This window comes from Pelophylax lessonae (assembly GCF_965119305.1).
Source record: "Pelophylax lessonae genome assembly, chromosome: 9".
NCBI lineage: Eukaryota > Metazoa > Chordata > Amphibia > Anura > Ranidae > Pelophylax > Pelophylax lessonae.
Window position 1 is genome coordinate 255,853,368 of NC_138776.1, and position 18,744 is coordinate 255,872,111.

General features: G+C 40.3%; 1 protein-coding gene across 1 annotated transcript in view; it reads right to left on the minus strand.

Moving 5' to 3' along the window:
* Positions 1–237: 237 nt before the first annotated feature.
* Positions 238–18,744, minus strand: part of LOC309562659 (uncharacterized protein) — a 28,851-nt gene continuing 10,344 nt past the window's right edge. Inside the window, exons 3-6 of the mRNA XM_082266933.1 lie at positions 3,263–3,422; positions 3,049–3,146; positions 2,790–2,928; positions 238–1,406 (exon numbers count right to left, since the gene is read on the minus strand). Of these exons, the coding sequence (XP_082123059.1) occupies positions 262–1,406; positions 2,790–2,928; positions 3,049–3,146; positions 3,263–3,422 (1,542 nt within the window). The 3' untranslated portion in view covers positions 238–261. The remainder of the gene's footprint in view (positions 1,407–2,789; positions 2,929–3,048; positions 3,147–3,262; positions 3,423–18,744) is intronic.

Here is an 18,744-nt window from a genome sequence, read left to right on the forward strand (position 1 = left end):
ATTTTCATTTTTATGTAACGTAAAAAAAAGGACAATGAATTGTTCCATAAAAAGCAAAGCTACATTATTTTTAATATGTGCCAAAAAAAAAAAAAAAAAAACAACACATTGAAGTAAAATAAAATATACCAAAACACATAAATCTAAAATATTCTATTTAGATGTGTTAATCATTTCAAATTGCGTCATCTTTATCACACGATCGTCCTACAGACATTACGATTTAGCCTATAAAACTCCACCGTATGCTTTTCCGTTGTCTCAGGTATTGTGCATTTGTTGGTGGATAATTAGCGTTGCTTTCTGCGCAAAACATTTGCCGCATTTTATACAGGGGTACGGCTTCTCGCCAGTGTGAATTCTGAAATGTTTATCACGGTTACCTTTGCTGGGGAAGCATTTGCCGCACTCAGAACAAGAAAAGGGCTTCTCACCAGTGTGGACTATTTGGTGTGTAATGAGTTGCGATTTCTGGGTAAAAGACTTCCCACACACAGAACATGAGTAGGGCTTTTCCCCGGTGTGGACTTTGTGGTGTGTCTTGAGTTGAGATTTGAGGGTGAAGGACTTCCCGCACTCAGAACAGGAGTAGGGCTTTTCCCCAGTGTGGATTCTCTCGTGTCGGGTGAGTTCCGATTTGTTTGTGAAAGACTTTTTACACTCAAAACATGAAAAGGGCTTATCATCGACGTGGACCCTCTGGTGTGCGTTGAGTTGTGACTTGAGGGTGAAAGACTTTCCACACTCCAAACATGAGAAGGGCTTCTCCCCAGTGTGAAATCTCTGATGTATAATGAGCTCTGAATTGCATCTGAAGGACTTTTCGCACTCAGAACATGAAAAGGGTTTTTCGTTGGTGTGAATTATCTGGTGAACAATCAGGTCATGTTTTTCTAGGAAAGATTCTTCACAATGCTGGCATGGAAATGGGGGCTCATTGGTGTGGTTTTGCTGGTGCAAAACGAGAGCAATTTTCCGAGAAAAACGCTTCCCGCACTCCAAACATACAAAAGGACTCCTCACAGTATGTGTCCTCTGATGTTCATGAAGAGATGAGTTTGCTGAAAAGTGTTTATTGGATTCCGAATATGAAAATATATTATTGTCTCTCTCTGTAGCTGTATACAAATGATTGGAAGAAGACTTATCGGGATTTGAAGAATTTGGTGATCCATTTGCACTGTTAAAGCTTGAATGGACCGTTGGGATAATAGCATGTTGTCTCTCAGAAGAATCCTTAGAACTGGACAAATCTGTTGAACTCGCAATATGATCAAGTTTACCATGTATATACTGGGTAAACAGGCTTACTCCTTGAGAATATTGAGCCATGCTATTATCTTCTTTATTAAATTCTGAAGGAGAAATAAGATGTCCCTCTGAGGTATCACAGCCATTGTGTCCACCTGTTGGAAAGAAATTTTTTTATAATAACAGCATGTTTATTGCTCATATTTTGCAATCAGATGTCATGTATGTTGGTCTAGTAATCAAATATTACCCAGAACTCTAGTATTGCATAAGGTACAACAATAACAACAATGTAAGGCTAGAAGTCAGAGAAGGTGTACAACACAACCAAATCAGCTATAGCACACTGGGTCAGGATGTTCATACACTAAAAATGTTGTTAAGGTGGGGACTGGCTATGGACGTTCCTCCACCTCATTTGTTGGGAACATTATGTTATATTGAAAAGAAGAGGATGGAACTTTTATTTGACATATAGAACATTCACCTCATTTGTTGGAAATATGAATTAATACTGAGGATTGGAGATGGACCCAACATTTTGTGGACAGCATCTTCACCTCATTTGTTGGAAACATGACTTTATAATAAGGAATGGAGATGGACTTTTCATATGGTGCACAGTATTTCCTCCTCATTTGTGGGGAACCTGACCAACTCTAACACATTGGAGTCAAGGTGTTCATACAATGATAGGTTTATTAAGTCAGGAATGGACCTTCTCCACCTTATTTTTTGACAACATGACGTTATATTGAGGAATGGAGATGGACCTTTCATATGATGTGCAGTATCTCCTCCTCATTTGTTAGGAACGTTACATTATATTTAGGAATGGAGATGGACCTTTCATATGGTGTACAGTATATCCTCCTTATTTGTTGGGAACATGACGTTATATTGAGGAATGGAGATGGACCTTTCATATGGTGTACAGTATCTCCTCCTCATTTGTTGGGAACATAACATTATATTGAGGAATGGAGATGGACCTTTCATATGGTGTACATTATCTCCTCCTCATTTGTTGGGAACATGACGTTATATTGAGGGATGGAGATGGACCTTTCATATGGTGTACAGTATCTCTTCCTCATTTGTTGGGAACATGACGTTATATTGAGGAATGGAGATGGACCTTTCATATGGTGTACAGTATCTCCTCCTCATTTGTTGGGAACATGACATTATATTGAGAAATGGAGATGGACCTTTCATATGGTGTACAGTATCTTCTCCTCATTTGTTAGGAATGTGACATTATATTGAGGAATGGAGATGGACTTTCATACAGGGTACAGTATATCCTTCTCATTTGTTGGGCACATTTGATGATAGAATATTTATATTGTTGATGTTCTTATGAACAATAGGGATTTCTCCATCAGCCTAAAGAAGTTTTCTAAATTGATAAAAACATATTTTTTTAAAGGAAACTCATGCGCAGATCAGCTGAGTCTTCCTCTTTTCTTGTCTGTCTCTAAATTATATATGCAATATTGAATTTAATATGCAATTTTTGTCTTTACAATACTTACCTGTGTTTATATTAGGAGAGGATTCTTCCTTTGTAGTTGTCACTTTCATTTCGCATTCTTTCATAGACAGTTGATAATCCCTCACATCCTTCACTTCTTCCTCTTTAACCTCAATTTTCATATCAATTACTTCTTCCCCCTAACATCAAAAAATGTCTGTGAGCACTATTATCCTGGGATAATATTGAAGAATATAGATTAACACAGTATTAAGTCAGGTTGGACAGCCACCATCTACTACCCATCTAGTTTCATCTACCTGATGATGGTGAGGGATGGTGTGATCTTCCTGTGTGGAATCCCGGGAATACAGAGGACGGGGACATCTCTCTGGTGGGTTCCCATTACTGGATCCATCTGTAGGAAACACACACACTGACTGAATACATTGTTTTTATGTGTTTATCAGATGATGGGAGATTTGGGTGGACCCTCCATACTGCTCTCTCCTTTACAATAAAGTCTCCTCTTACCTGGTGATGTGAGGGGCGTCTGATTCTCCATCATGATGTCCTTGTCGAGATTCTTGTGTCCTTCTAAACGTTCCCACTCCTTCATCAGTCTAACTTCCTCCTGGTCTTCTTTAATCCTGTCTTCTTTGATACCAACATTAAACTTGTTCCAGTTTCCGCTCTGAATATAAATATAAAACAAATTAGTAATAATGTCTCGGCTCTTCCATGCAGACATCCTGACACCTTATAGAAACCTGACACACACAATGATACAGTCACCATCCAGACACATCCCTTGTCTATTACTGGATAATGTCCCAGAATTCCCGGCACCGCTCACCTCTGCCATCAGGAGGTCAATAATCTTCTGGGTGACTTCTAGTATTTTTTTATCATTGTTTCTCTCTGGAATTGGTAAGAAATTTAGAGGGACCATAATGGATTTTTGTTCGTCTCCCGACATCTTTGTCACAAATATTTTATCCTGTGGAGGAAGAGTGGCAATCACTATGAACAATTCAAAACAAAAGAAGTTACCATCAGAGCTTCTGGGTAACGTTACACTGATGACCTGTAAGCATCACTTATGGAAAATATAGGTTACTAAAGTTTATTGTAGTTTCACAGGTACATGCAATTTTAATTCTGAGATCCTGAGGAAATGAGCTTGTGCTGCATTGAAACGTCGAGATAAAATCTTCACTGTGCATTCACCTCTCCAGACCCATGAGTGCCACTATCTTTTATTTGGATTACATGCAATTTTAAGGCTTGACATGTTGGCTATCTATTTACTCAGTGTAACCTCATTTTTTGAGGACCAGAAAGAAAAACTAGCGCAAATTCTATTTAGACCCAACTCCAGCAAAAATAACTTTTTAGCTAGAGTTGGGTCTAAATAGAATTTGCGCTAGTTTTTCTTTCTGGTCTTTATATATATGTAGTATATCTACAGTTAACCAGCAGCATTTTCCATTAACCCCATTTATATGCAGATTGATCCTATATGCGAATTGTCCTAAATTTCATCCAAAGTTGACATCCAAGGCGCTTGATTATATATTTCTCTATTAACCTCATTTTTTATATTTTACAAAAAAAAAATGGATAATTTACTGCGTTTGTGTGCCCTAAAATTAACGTTAGTGCATTTTTTACAGAGTTTTTGAGTTTCCTCAACTTTTGTGCTAATCTTGTGTGTCATAAACATTTGAAACAAACACTATTAAATTCTATAGGGTGTCAGCTTTTAGAAAATATGTAATATTTTGAGGTTTTATGTAATCTTCAGGCCTAAAATGATTTTTTTTAAACATGTGCAAAAAAATCCCCACAAAAATAGCACTGGCAGAGAAAGAGTTAACTGGGCCATGATACAATTCCAACCCATGATCCTTTATTAACTTTTTGGCAAAAAAAAAAAAAAGTGTGTATTTTAGTCATCTGTCAGTAACACAGGTTGTATAAGATAAAAAAGTCTAGTTACTTATTTTTGATAAAAATCGTGAAAAAAAAATGTAATATTTTATCTAGTTGTGAATTAAAAAAGTTGTGTAATTTTTAGTCAGTTAAAAAAAAAAAAAATCTTAAATAAATGTACATTGTACAACTTTCCTGGTGATTTGTTCCTGAAATAAAACTGACCTCCCCGGTAAGCAGGTAGATGATCTCCAGGGTGAGCTGTAATATCCTCTCCGTCAGGTTAGTGCAGTTTGCCTCCATTGCTCCCAACTCTGTTCCATTCACTTCCTGCAACAATAGAGACCATCCCCCCAATGCTCAGAATAGTGAGTAAAAAGGCAGGATCCTCTGATTGGTTAATTTCGGCCATTTTGTTGTAGCCCAGTAGACCAAACACTACATTGGCTTTAAAAAAGGATTAGAACTGAGGTCCTCTATCAAAACATTACTGAGAGCACAGTGAATTTCTAAGGCATTTGTTCATCTGGCTACACGCCAGCATGTCGCCATACATGGGCTACAATAAAATGGCTACCACCAGAAGCACATGGTGCCTTCACATACTATGAAATAGACCAGAAATACCAGGTTCCAGGTTGTAAAAAATATTGTGAATGGTCTCAGAACTCGTATTGCTGAGACAATGCTACCCAATGATCACATTTGTTGCTTCGAGTCCAAAAGAAAAGCCGCACATGATGATTTCTTTTTCTTCCCAGGCAAAACTTTAACCAGCCAACAAGCTTCAGCACATGGTCCTGCCATCAGGACCACCCTGTGACAATTTTTTTTTTTTTAACCACTTCAGCCCCGAAAGGTTCTACCCCCTTAACCACTTCATCCCCGGAAGGTTTTACCCCCTTCCTGACCAGGCCCTATTTTGCAATTCGGCACTGCGTTATTTTAACGGACAATTGCGCGGTCGTGCGACACTGTACCCAAATTTTTCCCCACAAACAGAGCTTTCTTTTGGTGGTATTTGATCACCTGTGCGGTTTTTATTTTTTGCGCTATAAACAAAAAAAGAGCGACAATTTTGAAAAAAAAAAAACAATATTTTTCATATTCTGCTATATAACATTCCCAAAAAAAAATTGTAAAATCTAAATTTTTTAACATTTTAGGCCAATTTGTTTTCTGCTACATATTTTTGGTAAAAAAAAAAAAAAATCACAAAAAGCTTTACGGGATTTTTGGACTTTTTATTTTTTTTTGTTGTTTTTATAAGTAATGGCGGCGTTCAGCGATTTGTAGCGGAACTGCGACTTTGTGGCGGACAAATCTGACACTAAATGACACTTTTTGGGGACCATTGACACCAATACAGTAATCAGTGCTAAAAAATATGCACTGTTACTGTATAAATGACACTGGCAGGGAAGGGGTTAATACTGGGGATGATCAAGGGGTTAAGTTTGCTCCTAAATTGTGCTTACTAACTGTGTGTGTGTGTGGGGGGGGGGGGGGAGCGCTCTGTGACAGGCACACAGAAATCAGTGTTTCAGCTTAGCAGAGACATACGATCCCACTGTGCCTGTCTGACAGGAGAGCCGCCTTCTTTGTTTACATAGGCAGACGGCTCTCCTGTCAGTTTCCCTGAAGATTGCAGGAGGCCGGCTGCGATCGCACCCACTTCTCCTGTGATCTGGCTCCCGCTGTGCCTAATCACAGCGGGAGCACGGCTCCGGTGGCGCACGTGTAGATACGTGATTATGCGCAGCCAAACTGCCCTGCCGCAGTAAATCTGCGTGGGGCAGTCGGCAAGTAGTTAATCAGTGGTGCAAAAAATAAAACGAAAACCATTAAGTGAACTAAAAAGGAGCATGTGAAAACACAAACATAGAAAAAGTGAACTTAAGGGTGTTCTTTTATCCACTCCCTGAAGGGATTAGAACTTACCCTGAACCCCCAGGGCACAAAGCTCCTGACAGGGACATGTTTTACAAACTTGGTCCACTCAGCCATAAGGCCTGGCCGACTCCACTCCTCATGGCCAGCCAAACCTGACCAACGAGTACTAGGTCGAGGGGCCCCCTAAGAGAGACCCCCTAAGTTCAGAGGAGGAAGGAACCTAATGGCCACACATCCTCCCCCCAGACTTCAGGGCAAGCCAGAGGACTCGCACTCTCCATCCAGTGAAAAAACACACACAAAAGTGAAAAGTGACAAACATGAGGAGAAAAAAATAAATAAGTGGCCATGCAAAAATTGCTACGGCCTTAGCAAAAAAGCCTAGGCCATGGAGGCACAGTGCAGAAAAAGTATTTTTCGTGCCATGACCATGTGCCTGTTCATACAGTGGGGTCCCACACCCAAGTGATACTAAGGGCACCCCTAGGGCGACCACTCCCGGGGGGCACAGACATTGTGGACTCTCTGCCTTCCCAGCCCATTGTTGCTAGACAAGGTAGATCCATTCAAATCAGGAGGAACTGGGCCCATCCAGTTTTCCCGGGGGGGGGGGGGATTACTCCTATGCCCCAACTGCCTGTTAGCAACCCAGTTTCTGTTCCTGCCAGGTACTAGCTTTCAAAGCCCCATCACACCAGCAGGATACTATAAAGCCAGCCATTCCTACCAAAGGGCTGGAATGATGGTGTAGCACCCCTTCTGAACAACGATAAGAACAGATAATACACTTGATCTTAGCCAAAATGACTATCCCGTGACATATTTTACTCAATGGGCTTAATCATACTAAGCCATGTGTGGAGGAGTGATGGACTCCAAGCAAGGACCTGATTCCAGCACAACTCAAAGGGTTGAGGTGGTGCACTTTTCCTTGACTCTATGAACTGTTGGAGTGGCAGAGGTCATATTTACTGTCTATGTTGGATCAGCAGTGCACCCATGTGTTGCCTAATAAGGCAGAAAATGGAGAATATTGTTTCATTATCTGACATATTTTTACTTTTCTGCTGCATATATGGCAACATACATATGGTTGGTGGCTAAATATCTATATAAAGGTTTTACCCACTCTACTCACCACTCTTGCTATTTTTTTTTTCAAGATTGCATGACTTATGATGACTTCCTTTCATGCCTACCTATCACTATGGGATATTTCAAGAATTTCCTTATTGCATATTGCCAATCCTGTGAGCCATTAGGGGGCAGAGCCAATACTTTATGTATGCTGCCATGTTGGTTCCAGGAAATGGGAACTGAGTGTCCCCCAGAACCCTCTGCTGTTCCAAGTGACATCACCATGTACAGTATACAGGTTTGTGATAATGGATATTGTAATATGTATAATTATGAGTTATGAAAAAATAAACATCCATGCTCACCTCTATGTTGCAGCATTCATTAAAGCCTGATGGCCGAAACGCATTGGCTTTTTTGACTGCTGTTCCCCTGCAATAATAAAACAATGTTTTTGCAGAATTTCATGACACCAGCCTTTATCCCTTTTTACATGGGTGTTGCAGGATCAGTGTGATTTTGCACCTGTCCCACGTAGGTTCTAAGCCTGAGAACTGAGCGATCTTTTTCTTCTATGTCAGTCACCGCTGTCTGCTCTGTTCCCGCAGTGCTCACTGGAGTGCCGGGCTGGGGATGGGGTGGGCGCAGCTGGCTTCGTCTCTCAGCTGCACACTGAGAGGCGGAGCCAGCTCTCAATCAGGCAGCTGGGTAGATCCCAATAATATTGTCAGATATTGTCTATCTAATCATGTAGCTTATTCTCCCTTTAGTATCTTCTTTTTACTCCATGCAATCTTTATAATGACAGCTCAGTGCAGGAGGGTGCCTCTGAATCAAAATTTTACTATGGATCTGTACAGGACACCAGGGATGGTTCCTGGATGAGAGATACATGTCCCCTTTATTTGCATTCTGGTCCTATTGCAGAGGAATGAAAAGAAGCAGTTAGGAGTACTCAGAAATTCTTACCCATGCAGGGTGAGGGGCTCCAGGGTGATCCAGCAAAAGAGGAAAATTGACATACTGTGTTCCCAAGATTGTTTGATGTCCTGGTTTGGGACCCGGAATTTAGAGTCTCTGAGAGGTTTTGAGTGGGAAAGAGCCCCTATCCTTGACTCCAAGGAGTGTGGTCCTAAAGAGGTTAACTCACCTGCAAGAGAGTGCTGAAAGGGGCAAGAAGCAGTCAACAGGTGTCTGTGAGGTGTTCTCAGGAAGTCAATGCTCATGCGCAGGCATACAGCCAAAGGACTCTTGCCAGTAACTGGCATGCACTCATGGCACATGCCTGTGCATGCCCACGTACAGTCTCAGGAAGGGTGCCAAGCTATCTATTTAAAGGAAGCACTGATGGCTAGTAGTCAATGGATTTTCCAGTAGATGTCTAGTAGTCAATGGATTTTTCTTTAGCTCGCCCATGACCCATGTTCCTGTTCTTGCTGATTGATCTCTGGTTGCTGACCTGGCTTGCTCCTGTCCTTGTACTTCATATTCTGGATCCTGAACTCAGCTTGTCTCTGACCACACTCTTCTGTTTCCTTGTGCTTGCCTCCTGACTATGATTACTCTTGCTCCTTCGTGTATGACCCCAGCCTGGCTACTGACCTTGTTTCTGATGTGCAACCAAACTGACCTCAGCTTGTCTCTTGATCACATCTCAGATCCTGGTGGTTACCTATCCATGCCTCTGATCGGACTATGGCACAGTCCCCACATCGTGTTGCCAAAGTTCTTCTCCTAGGTGCCATCCTGCAAACTGACAACCTGTATTCCTGGTGCTCGCCTCCTGTTTTACGATTACTCTTGCTCCTCCGTGTATGACCCCAGCCTGGCTACTGACCTTGTTTCTGCTGTGCAACCAAGCTGACTTCAGCTCGTCTCTTGATCACATCTCAGATCCTAGTGGTTACCTATCATTGCCTCTGATCAGACTATGGCACAGTCCCCACATTGTGCTGCCAAAGTTCTTCTCCTAGGTGCCATCCTGCAAACTGACAACCTGTATTCCTGGTGCTCGCCTCCTGTTTTACGATTACTCTTGCTCCTCCATGTATGACCCCAGCCTGGCTACTCACCTTGTTTCTGCTGTGCAACCAAACTGACCTCAGCTTGTCTCTTGACCACATCTCAGATCCTGGTGGTTACCTATCCCTGCCTCTGATCGGACTATGGTACAGTCCCCACACCGTGCTACCAAAGTTCTTCTCCCAGGTGCCACCCTGCAAACTGACAACCTCTATACTTCCCTGGTGAGGTCCCACTGCTGCTGGCTACAGACCAGATCCTCCTTCACCTGTGCCTCTGCCTCCATACTCAGGGGTACGTGGACCAGAGCCGCAAGGAGAGCCCTCTAGTAATTTCGGCCTCCAACCAAGATACGTGACAGGGGTTGAGTGGAGCTAGACACAGTTGTGTGAGGACTGTCTGATTACGGAGATGGTGCTACTGAGCTCTTGCTGCATTTCAGGACCCCTAAAAGCAGGCTGGAACTTTAAAAAACCCTGTGGTGGGACAAGCTTGTGATGGCTGTGAGCCAAAGTTTTATTTAGTGTATCAGAAGTGTGGACTGTTATGTTTAGTTTTTCCATGTTGAAGTAAGCGGTTTTAATTTAACTTTTGGAAAAGAAAAACTCAGAGGTGTAGCCAGCTGTCAATCAGGCAGCTGGGTGGATCCAGACAAAATATTCAGGATTCTTCCAAAGCCAGGAGTGGCTCTGTGACATCAGCTGACAATAACCAACTATAAGCAAACTCTGGGTCACAGGAGCACAAAAGTAGGCACACCCCTGTGACCCACAAGAGAAGTATGACCATGAAAGCTTTGGCCATGCTTCTCTTTTAAATACCCCATACCTACCAATACCTTCTTTTTGGTTTTTGTATGAACCTGAAAAAGGCCAAGACCAGTGTATAATTATTTTTCTTTCTTTAACGTCATCATCAGTTGCTATTTCCTCATGTGGAGTACCAGCACCCCTCTGACAACCTCAGGCCATCAGACGACTGTAGATACTTGGGCTATCATTAGCTTTGTCAGAATGTTCAGCAGATGATCTATTTTCCGTCTATTCTCTTAGAAACCACATAACCTTGGCCTAATGGCCAAGCTCTAATAAGTCACACCCATCGTGTTGCTGGTTAAAATAAATGTATTGGCGGCATTGCGCATAGCAAACAAGAGTCCAAAGTATGGGTTAGCAACGAGAAATGTATTTTATTCCTGTCATACAATGCATATTTATATGTATCATTAGAAGGAAAGTAAGCCTGAAAGCCCACCATTGTTCGGAGAGAATTCTAGTGATTAAAGAGGAAATGCAGCTAGAACCTTTTGATTTCAACATAATTGGGAAGGCGAGAGCTTCCGTCAGGTTATCGTTATCTTTATCCCTGCTGAGGAAACATCTTGGATTTCTTGTCCCAGCTACCACTGTCATCAGTGGTAGCGACTAGGAATCATTTTGGTGGAGAGAAGTAAAACCAAAAAAAACAGCAGCAACACTCTTCAATGTAAATGGTTTGATTTATGGTCTATGTACTTGCTAAAGACTTTGCCACCGTCAATTCCTATCTCAATGACACAACAGAAAAAGGGGAAAATCACAAAAGGAACACACACAAGGGCAGAAAGTTGGAGCATTACACAATCTGCTGAAGCCAGATTCCATGTGGGGTGGGTGGATCTGCTTAATAAATATGTTGTGATGTCCTTTATCTCTTCTCTGTTATCACTTATCAGATTCAAACTTCTAAGACAGATACAGCAACATTTTGGTGAAAGTTTTTTCTCCCCCCTGTAAATATTAAGGCTTCAATTTCTATCGTATGAAATGTAGGAACGTTCAATGAATTGTGTAAACAAAAAACGTTGCACTCCCAACCCGCCCGGAGTGTAGCACTGCTTCGCAAATCCCGCCTCTTCTGATGCATTTCACCCGCCCACCTGTAACCAAGCCCGATGGGTTGGGTGAAATGCCTCAGCCGGCGCAGTTTGTGAAGCAGTGCTAGCCGAGGCCATCCATTAGATTGTAAGCTCTTCTGAGCAGGGCCCTCTAAATCCTCTTGTATTTTATTGTATTGTGTATGTACGGTCTCCCTCTAATATTGTAAAGCGCTGCGTAAATTGCTGGCGCTATAGAAATCCATATTAATAATAATAATTTGACATCTTCATCTACACTCCGGTCGGGTTGAGCGTTTTTTGTTTATACCACTCTGTCACTGCTGGACGAGTGAGCTTAACACTGGCACCCCATTTCTGAAGACCAGGGGGATCGCACCATATCCCTCTTGCTCAGAGTGGCACTCCAAGCCTCATACTGGGTCACAATGATCAATTAATTTTTCCAAAAAAAAGCAAAGCCACAACATAATTAATATGTGCAATACGTTCTAAATCAGAGAAGTGCTTTTAATAAAAATAAATAAATAAATAATTGGAATAGACCAAAACTCCTGAATTGGAAATATCCCAATTGCAACTCCGGCTCTTTTAAAATACCTCATCTTTATCACGGGATTGTTCTAGAAACAGATCCATTCATCCTATGAAACGCGACCATACTTTTTTTCAACCTCCTCACGTGGCATGCTTTTTCATATGGAGATTTAGCGTCCATTTATGTGCGAAACATTTCCAGCATTCCGGGCAGGAAAACGGCTTCTCGCCAGTGTGCGCTCTGAAATGGTTATCCAGATTAGCCTTTTCAGAAAAGCATTTGCCACACTCGGGACAGGAAAAGGGCTTCTCGCCGGTGTGGACTCTTTGGTGTACCTTGAGTTGTGATTTTTGGGCAAAAGACTTTTCACACTCGGAACATGAAAAGGGCTTTTCCCCGGTGTGGATTCTCTCATGTCGAATTAGTCCAGTCTTGTGCGTGAAGGACTTCTCACACTTGAAACAGGAATAGGGCTTCTCTCCAGTGTGGACTCTCTGGTGTATATCAAGTTTTGATTGGCAGGTAAAATACTTTTCGCACTGAGAACATGCAAAGAGTTTTTTACCATTGTGGAATCTCTGATGTATCGTGAGTTGTAATTTAACAGTGAAAGACTTTTCACACTCGGAGCATGAGTAGGGCTTTTCCTCAGTGTGGATTCTCTGGTGTTGAATGAGTTCTGAGTTGCTAATAAAGGAGTTCTCACAATCAGGACACGAAAAGAGATTTTCATTGGTGCGGATTCTCTGGTGTTCGACCAGGTCATGTTTTTTTAGAAATGATTCTTCACAAAAAGTACATGGGAATACCTCATTGTTTCTCCGTGTAACTGTATCCAAATTGTTAGAAGAAAATTCTTTGGGATTAGAAGGATCTGGTGACCCATTTGTACTGGAACACCTTGGTTGGACATTTGAGATAATATGTGATTTGTTATTGGATTCCTCAGAAGTAAACTGATCTGTTGATCTCTCTACATGATCTAGTATTTGATATGTATATTGGCCAGCAAGTTTTACTCCTGGAGAACATTGTGCCATCCTATTTTGTTGGTCATTAATGTCTGGTAATAAAATATGGTTTCCCTGTGAAGTATTCCAGCCAACGTGTCCACCTATTGAAAATAACAAAAAATAGCTTGTTCATTGTTCATGTTATGCAGTCAGGAGCCACGAATGTTGGTCTTTAAGTCAACTGTTACTCAGAGTTCTGGTATAAACCAGGTACAAACTCATGAGAAATAGAAATGTACCTTTCATAGGGTGTACAGTATCTTCTCCTCATTTGTTGTGAACAAGACGTTATATTGAGGAATGTAGATGGCCCTTTCATATGGTGTACAGTATCTCCACTGCATGGGATGCAGTATACGTTCACTGGACGCTTTTCCATCATATCATAAGCCAAATTTGATGAAAATATATTAAAATATGAAAGGTGATTTTTCTCCTTCACTGATGTGCGCTGATGAGGCGGCACTAATGGGCATTGATAGGCAGCACTGATGGGCACTGATAGGCTGAACATTAAAGGAACACTTTGAAAACATATCAGATCTCAATGGGGAAAAATTGAATGCTGGATATCTTTACTGATAATGTGTTAGGAACGAAAGGATGCCAAATCGTTTGATGGAAATTAAAATTATCACCCTACAGAGGGCTGAATTCAAAGATACCCCGAAAATCAAAGTGGAAAAATGATGCAGCAGGCTAGTCTATTTTGCTGAAATTTCATTGCAGCAACTTAAAATGTGAAGTGCCACTCACCTGTGGTGATATCCAAAGAAGATTCCTCCTTGGCAAGTGTCATCATCATTTCAGCATCCTTCATGGAAAACTGATCAGCCCTCACATACATCTCTTCTTCTTTTACATTTGTTTTCATACTGATCACTTTTTCCCCCTTAAAATAACAAAATCATTGCTATTATTTCAAGACTGCATTGAAGATTATAGTCTAATATCAGTTATACGGTTATAGGTTTAAGTTTGACTTTCTAAATTCCACCTACTTTATGATGGTGAGGGATGGTGTGACCTTCCTGTGTGGAATCCCGGGAATACAGAGGACGGGGACATCTCTCTGGTGGGTTCCCATTACTGGATCCATCTGTAGGAAACACACACACTGACTGAATACATTGTTTCTATGTGTTTATCAGATGATGGGGGATCTAGGTGGATCCTCCGTACTGCTCTCTCCTTTACAATAAAGTCTCCTCCTACCCGGTGATGTGAGGGGTGGCTGACTCTCCATCATGACGTCCTTGTAGAGATTCTTGTGTCCTTCTAAATACTCCCACTCCTCCATGGAGAAATAGACAGAGACATCCTGACACCTTATAGGAACCTGACACACACAATGACACAGTCACCATCCAGACATTGTCTGTTACTGGATAATGTCCCAGAATTCCCGGCACAGCTCACCTCTCTCATCAGGAGGTCAATAATTTTCTGGGCGACTTCTAATATCTTCTGTTCATGGTTTGTTTTTGGAACCAGTAAGGAATGTAGAGGGACCACTATGGAGTTCTGTCCATCTCCGGATGTCTTCTTCGCAACTATATTATCCTGTGGAGGGAGATTAGCAATCATTATACATACCATTGCCCACGTTTAAGCAAAGGTATCTTGTCTTCAGTCTCGGTTATAGTTCTCTATATATTTGAAAATTGGCCCTTTTAGCTATGTCCTCTTAAATTGTGTAGGTCACTATCCAATCACAGCTCAGGTGTCTAGTTATACTTTTCTGCAATTTTTGTCCTCTTTGGTACAATGATCTTATAAAGGCCTACTTGGGTATCCTATTTATGGTGTAGTTGTGTTAGGTTATGGCTGGAGTTCCACCAAAATCCACCCTGAGATGGACAGATTGTGCGTATCTGACTGCTCACTGATCTTTTTGGGCAAAAAGTCTCAGAATCTGGTGGTTTTATGAACTCTGTGGAGCACCTTCAGGGAAAAAGTTTTATTTTTAGGTTCTGATCATGCTAAACAAAAAAGAAAATATATATGAAACCATTGTATATTCATTTTAAACCTGCAATTAAAGGATGTAGTAAAGATTGGAGGACAGGAGGAATGTGGCAGTACAAGGTGACCCCTCTGAAGTACTAATGGTTGCCACAGACACTAATATTGGGCTCAAAAACAGTGATTGGTTTATACGTTTCATTTGTTCTTCAACTAGTTGATCAACAAAAAAAATTTGACTAGAATGCCAATTGCGTAAAATTATCACCTGCAACAGTGACATACAATGAGTATAACAATCCTGGACACAAACAACTATATTATTATTATTATTTTTTTTTAATAATTTTTTTAAATCTTTATTTAATAAAAGACACAGGTTTACAATCACAATATCTGAATCAGTATCAAAGACAAGCCAACTCCGACACAGCGGGTGTAGAAAATATAAGCAACCAAGCTATACCTCAGTTAAAGACAGAGGCCATTGTTAAAAAGAAATTAAAAAGGCCAGTTTTCAGTAAAAAAAAATAAAAAAATAAAAAAAAGTTGTACCTAGCTGACTGTAAGTCACACAAATTCTGTAAAAACTTTTATTAAGCCAGGTGCCAGTTAACAAATACAAAAACATTTTTTTTATTATGTTGTCCTACTGTTAGCAGAAAAACATTTTTTTTTTCTTTTAAGAAATGTGGAATTTCTAATTTATAACAACATTTTTTGTAAAAATTAAAAAAATGTGTACTTTATTCTCTGGTGATTTGTCATTTTTTTTTCCTTTTTAAACTAAGACAATTTGCAGCTGGCTGTAGGTCACACAAATTACGTAAAAATTCCTATTAAATCAGGTGCCAGTTAACAAATATCAGAACTTTTTTTTATTATGTTGTCCTGCTATTAGCAGAGAAACATGTTTTTTTGCTTTAGGAAAGTGGAAATTCTAAACTATAACAAAATGAAAAAAAAAAGTGTACTTTTCTCTGGTCATTTTTTATTTTTTTTTAAAGAAAATGTGGAATTTCTAATTTATAACAACATTTTTAAAAAAAAAATTAAAAAAAATGTGTTCTTTATTCTTTGGTGATTTGCCTTTTTTTTTCTTTTTAAAGTAGGACAATTTACAGCTGGCTGTAGGTCACACAAACTATGTAAAAATTCTTATTAGGTCAAGTGCCAGTTAACAAATATCAGAACTTTTTTTAAATTATGTTGTCCTGCTGCTAGCAGAAAAAAAAATTTATGCTTTAAGAAATGTGAAATTTCTAGTCTATTAGAAAATTAAAAAAAAAAAAGTAAAAATGAAATGTGTACTTTATTCTCTGGTGATTTGGTATTTTTTTTTTTTTTTTACAACAATTTACAGCTGCTTGTAGGTCTTCCAAATTCTGTAAAAAATCTTTTTAATTCAAGTGCCAGTTTTAATAACCTTTTAAAATTATTTTGTCTTATTGTTAGCAGAAAAAAAGTTTGTTTTAAAAAAATATGGAATTTTAAAAAATAAATTGTAAAAAATGTGAACTTTATTTTCTGGTGATTTGTCATATTATATATATATATATATATATATATATATATATTATACACACACACATATTTTTTATATATGTATACACACATATACATATATACACACACACACACACACACACACACACACACACAATTAGGACAATTATCTCAGGCAGGTAAATGTTTACATAAAAAAAGTTGACACATTTTTCCCAGAATCCTCCTCACCTCCCCGGTCAGCAGGTAGATGATCTCCAGGGTGAGCTGTAATACCCTCTCCGTCAGGTTGGTGCAGTTTTCTTCCATCGCTCCCAACTCTGTTCCATTCACTTCTTGATACAATAGTGCCCATCCCCCCAATGCTCAGCATCATGGGTAAAAGGCAGGTTCCTTTGATTGGTTCATCTCGGCCATTTTGTTGAAGCCCAGCATAGCTAGAGGAGCACACTGTTCATCATAAAATAATGTTCAAACCTGAGGTTTTGCTTTAAATCTCACCAGAAAACTCATGGCAGTTGAGCAAATAAAAAAAACAAGGAGACATCTGATGTGTTTATTTGGTTGTGTACCAACGTGTCTTCATACATGGGCTACAATAAAATGGCTGCCCCCAGAAGATTTTAGTCATCCAAATAAGGAAGATAAAAAAAAATAATATATTTCAAACCACAGCAGGTCACACAAGAACAGCTTGTGCGATACTTGCAAGAGCTGGACTCTCATATAGACTGCTTGAAAACCTACCTGAAGGATCTGACCACCTCTACTATACGTTAATAGTGCATGTACATGGTCAGCCAACTGTGGTAAAGAGTGGCGATTTTGGCTCTGAGGAAGAGGGTCCTCCCTCGAAACACATAAGCCACATCAGGTTTTGAGGACGCCATCACGCTTTCCAGCAGTAGAGAAGTGTCCTAGAAGCGAGCGGTGCCCATTTCCTATATGCTTGTTCTTATGCTACGTTTGTGAGTATATTGTACGCCACTCTTCTTTGATTTTAATAAACTTTTAAGTGGTAATGCACAAGGTCGGTGCGCCCTTCTCTTGTTGTTTTCTTGAACTACCTCCTCCTTGACTCTACATCTACAGCCATCTCCTCATTGTTCCAAGGGTCCGAAGAGCAAACAAAATTTCCCTAATTACTGTTCTATGTTATCTGCTTCCTAGCCAAAGATGTCCTGGTCTGGGCTACTTCCCTCTACAAGAGAGACTATCCCATTTTCCAGAGTTCCAAGCTGCCCTTCTCTCCATGTTTATTGTGCCCAGATGTACCTCCTCTGCTGCTAGCACCCTCAACCAAGGAAGCATGACAGTGGGACAGTATGAGATTCGATTTTGGGCTCTGTTGGCTGAACTGGTCTGGAACAATGAGGCCCTAATGACCACATTCTGGTGGGACTATACAATTGTGACAAGGATGAGCTGACAGGCAGAGATCTACTCTCTTCTTTGATTGATTCGAATTCCCTCTTCATCCTTATCAATGTTAAGTTCCAGTAACTTTACTAGGAGCGTGACTCTCAACAGTGCTTTTGCACCTTTCGAGATCTCAGGCAATATCAATCCTGTAACTTCCAAAGCGATGTGTTCCTCCTCATCTTTTCATTCCTCTCTTATGAAGCTAAGGGGGTCGTAACAGATTCTTTTACCCTGCTCCATTCAGTTTCTTCTCAGGCAGCTTCCTTCTAAGAATAAGTGTTCCACCCGACTCGGTGACATTGTTCCCCTTGGGGCTCTGGGCCGGGTAGGCGGGGGCTACCTCTTCCCTTCCCTTCCCATTTGGAAGTCTAAACCATAATTCCACCATTAAATATATATTTTCTCTTATGTATGTTTTCTCTTGCTTATATATTTACTATTGTCATCTACTATTGTAACACTTATTGACAATCTTTGAAATGAAGCTCCACTACCCTGTTACTACCCCTGTTTTCTACATCCAATTGATGTAACTTCGTTATTGTCTTTTTTGATGAAACCAATAAAAATCTATTGATTGAAAAAAAAAAGAATAAGTGTTCCAGCAAATCTAAATTTCTAGGATCCCAAGAGGCAAGTTGAATTATCTGTTAAATAGCAAAGCCTGGAAAAACATTCCTGGATCTCAATTGGCATTAGATGTTTTTGCTCCTCAATCACCTCTTCCCTCTGAAACCAGGCCCTCAACCTATAGGGTAATGGTCTCCAA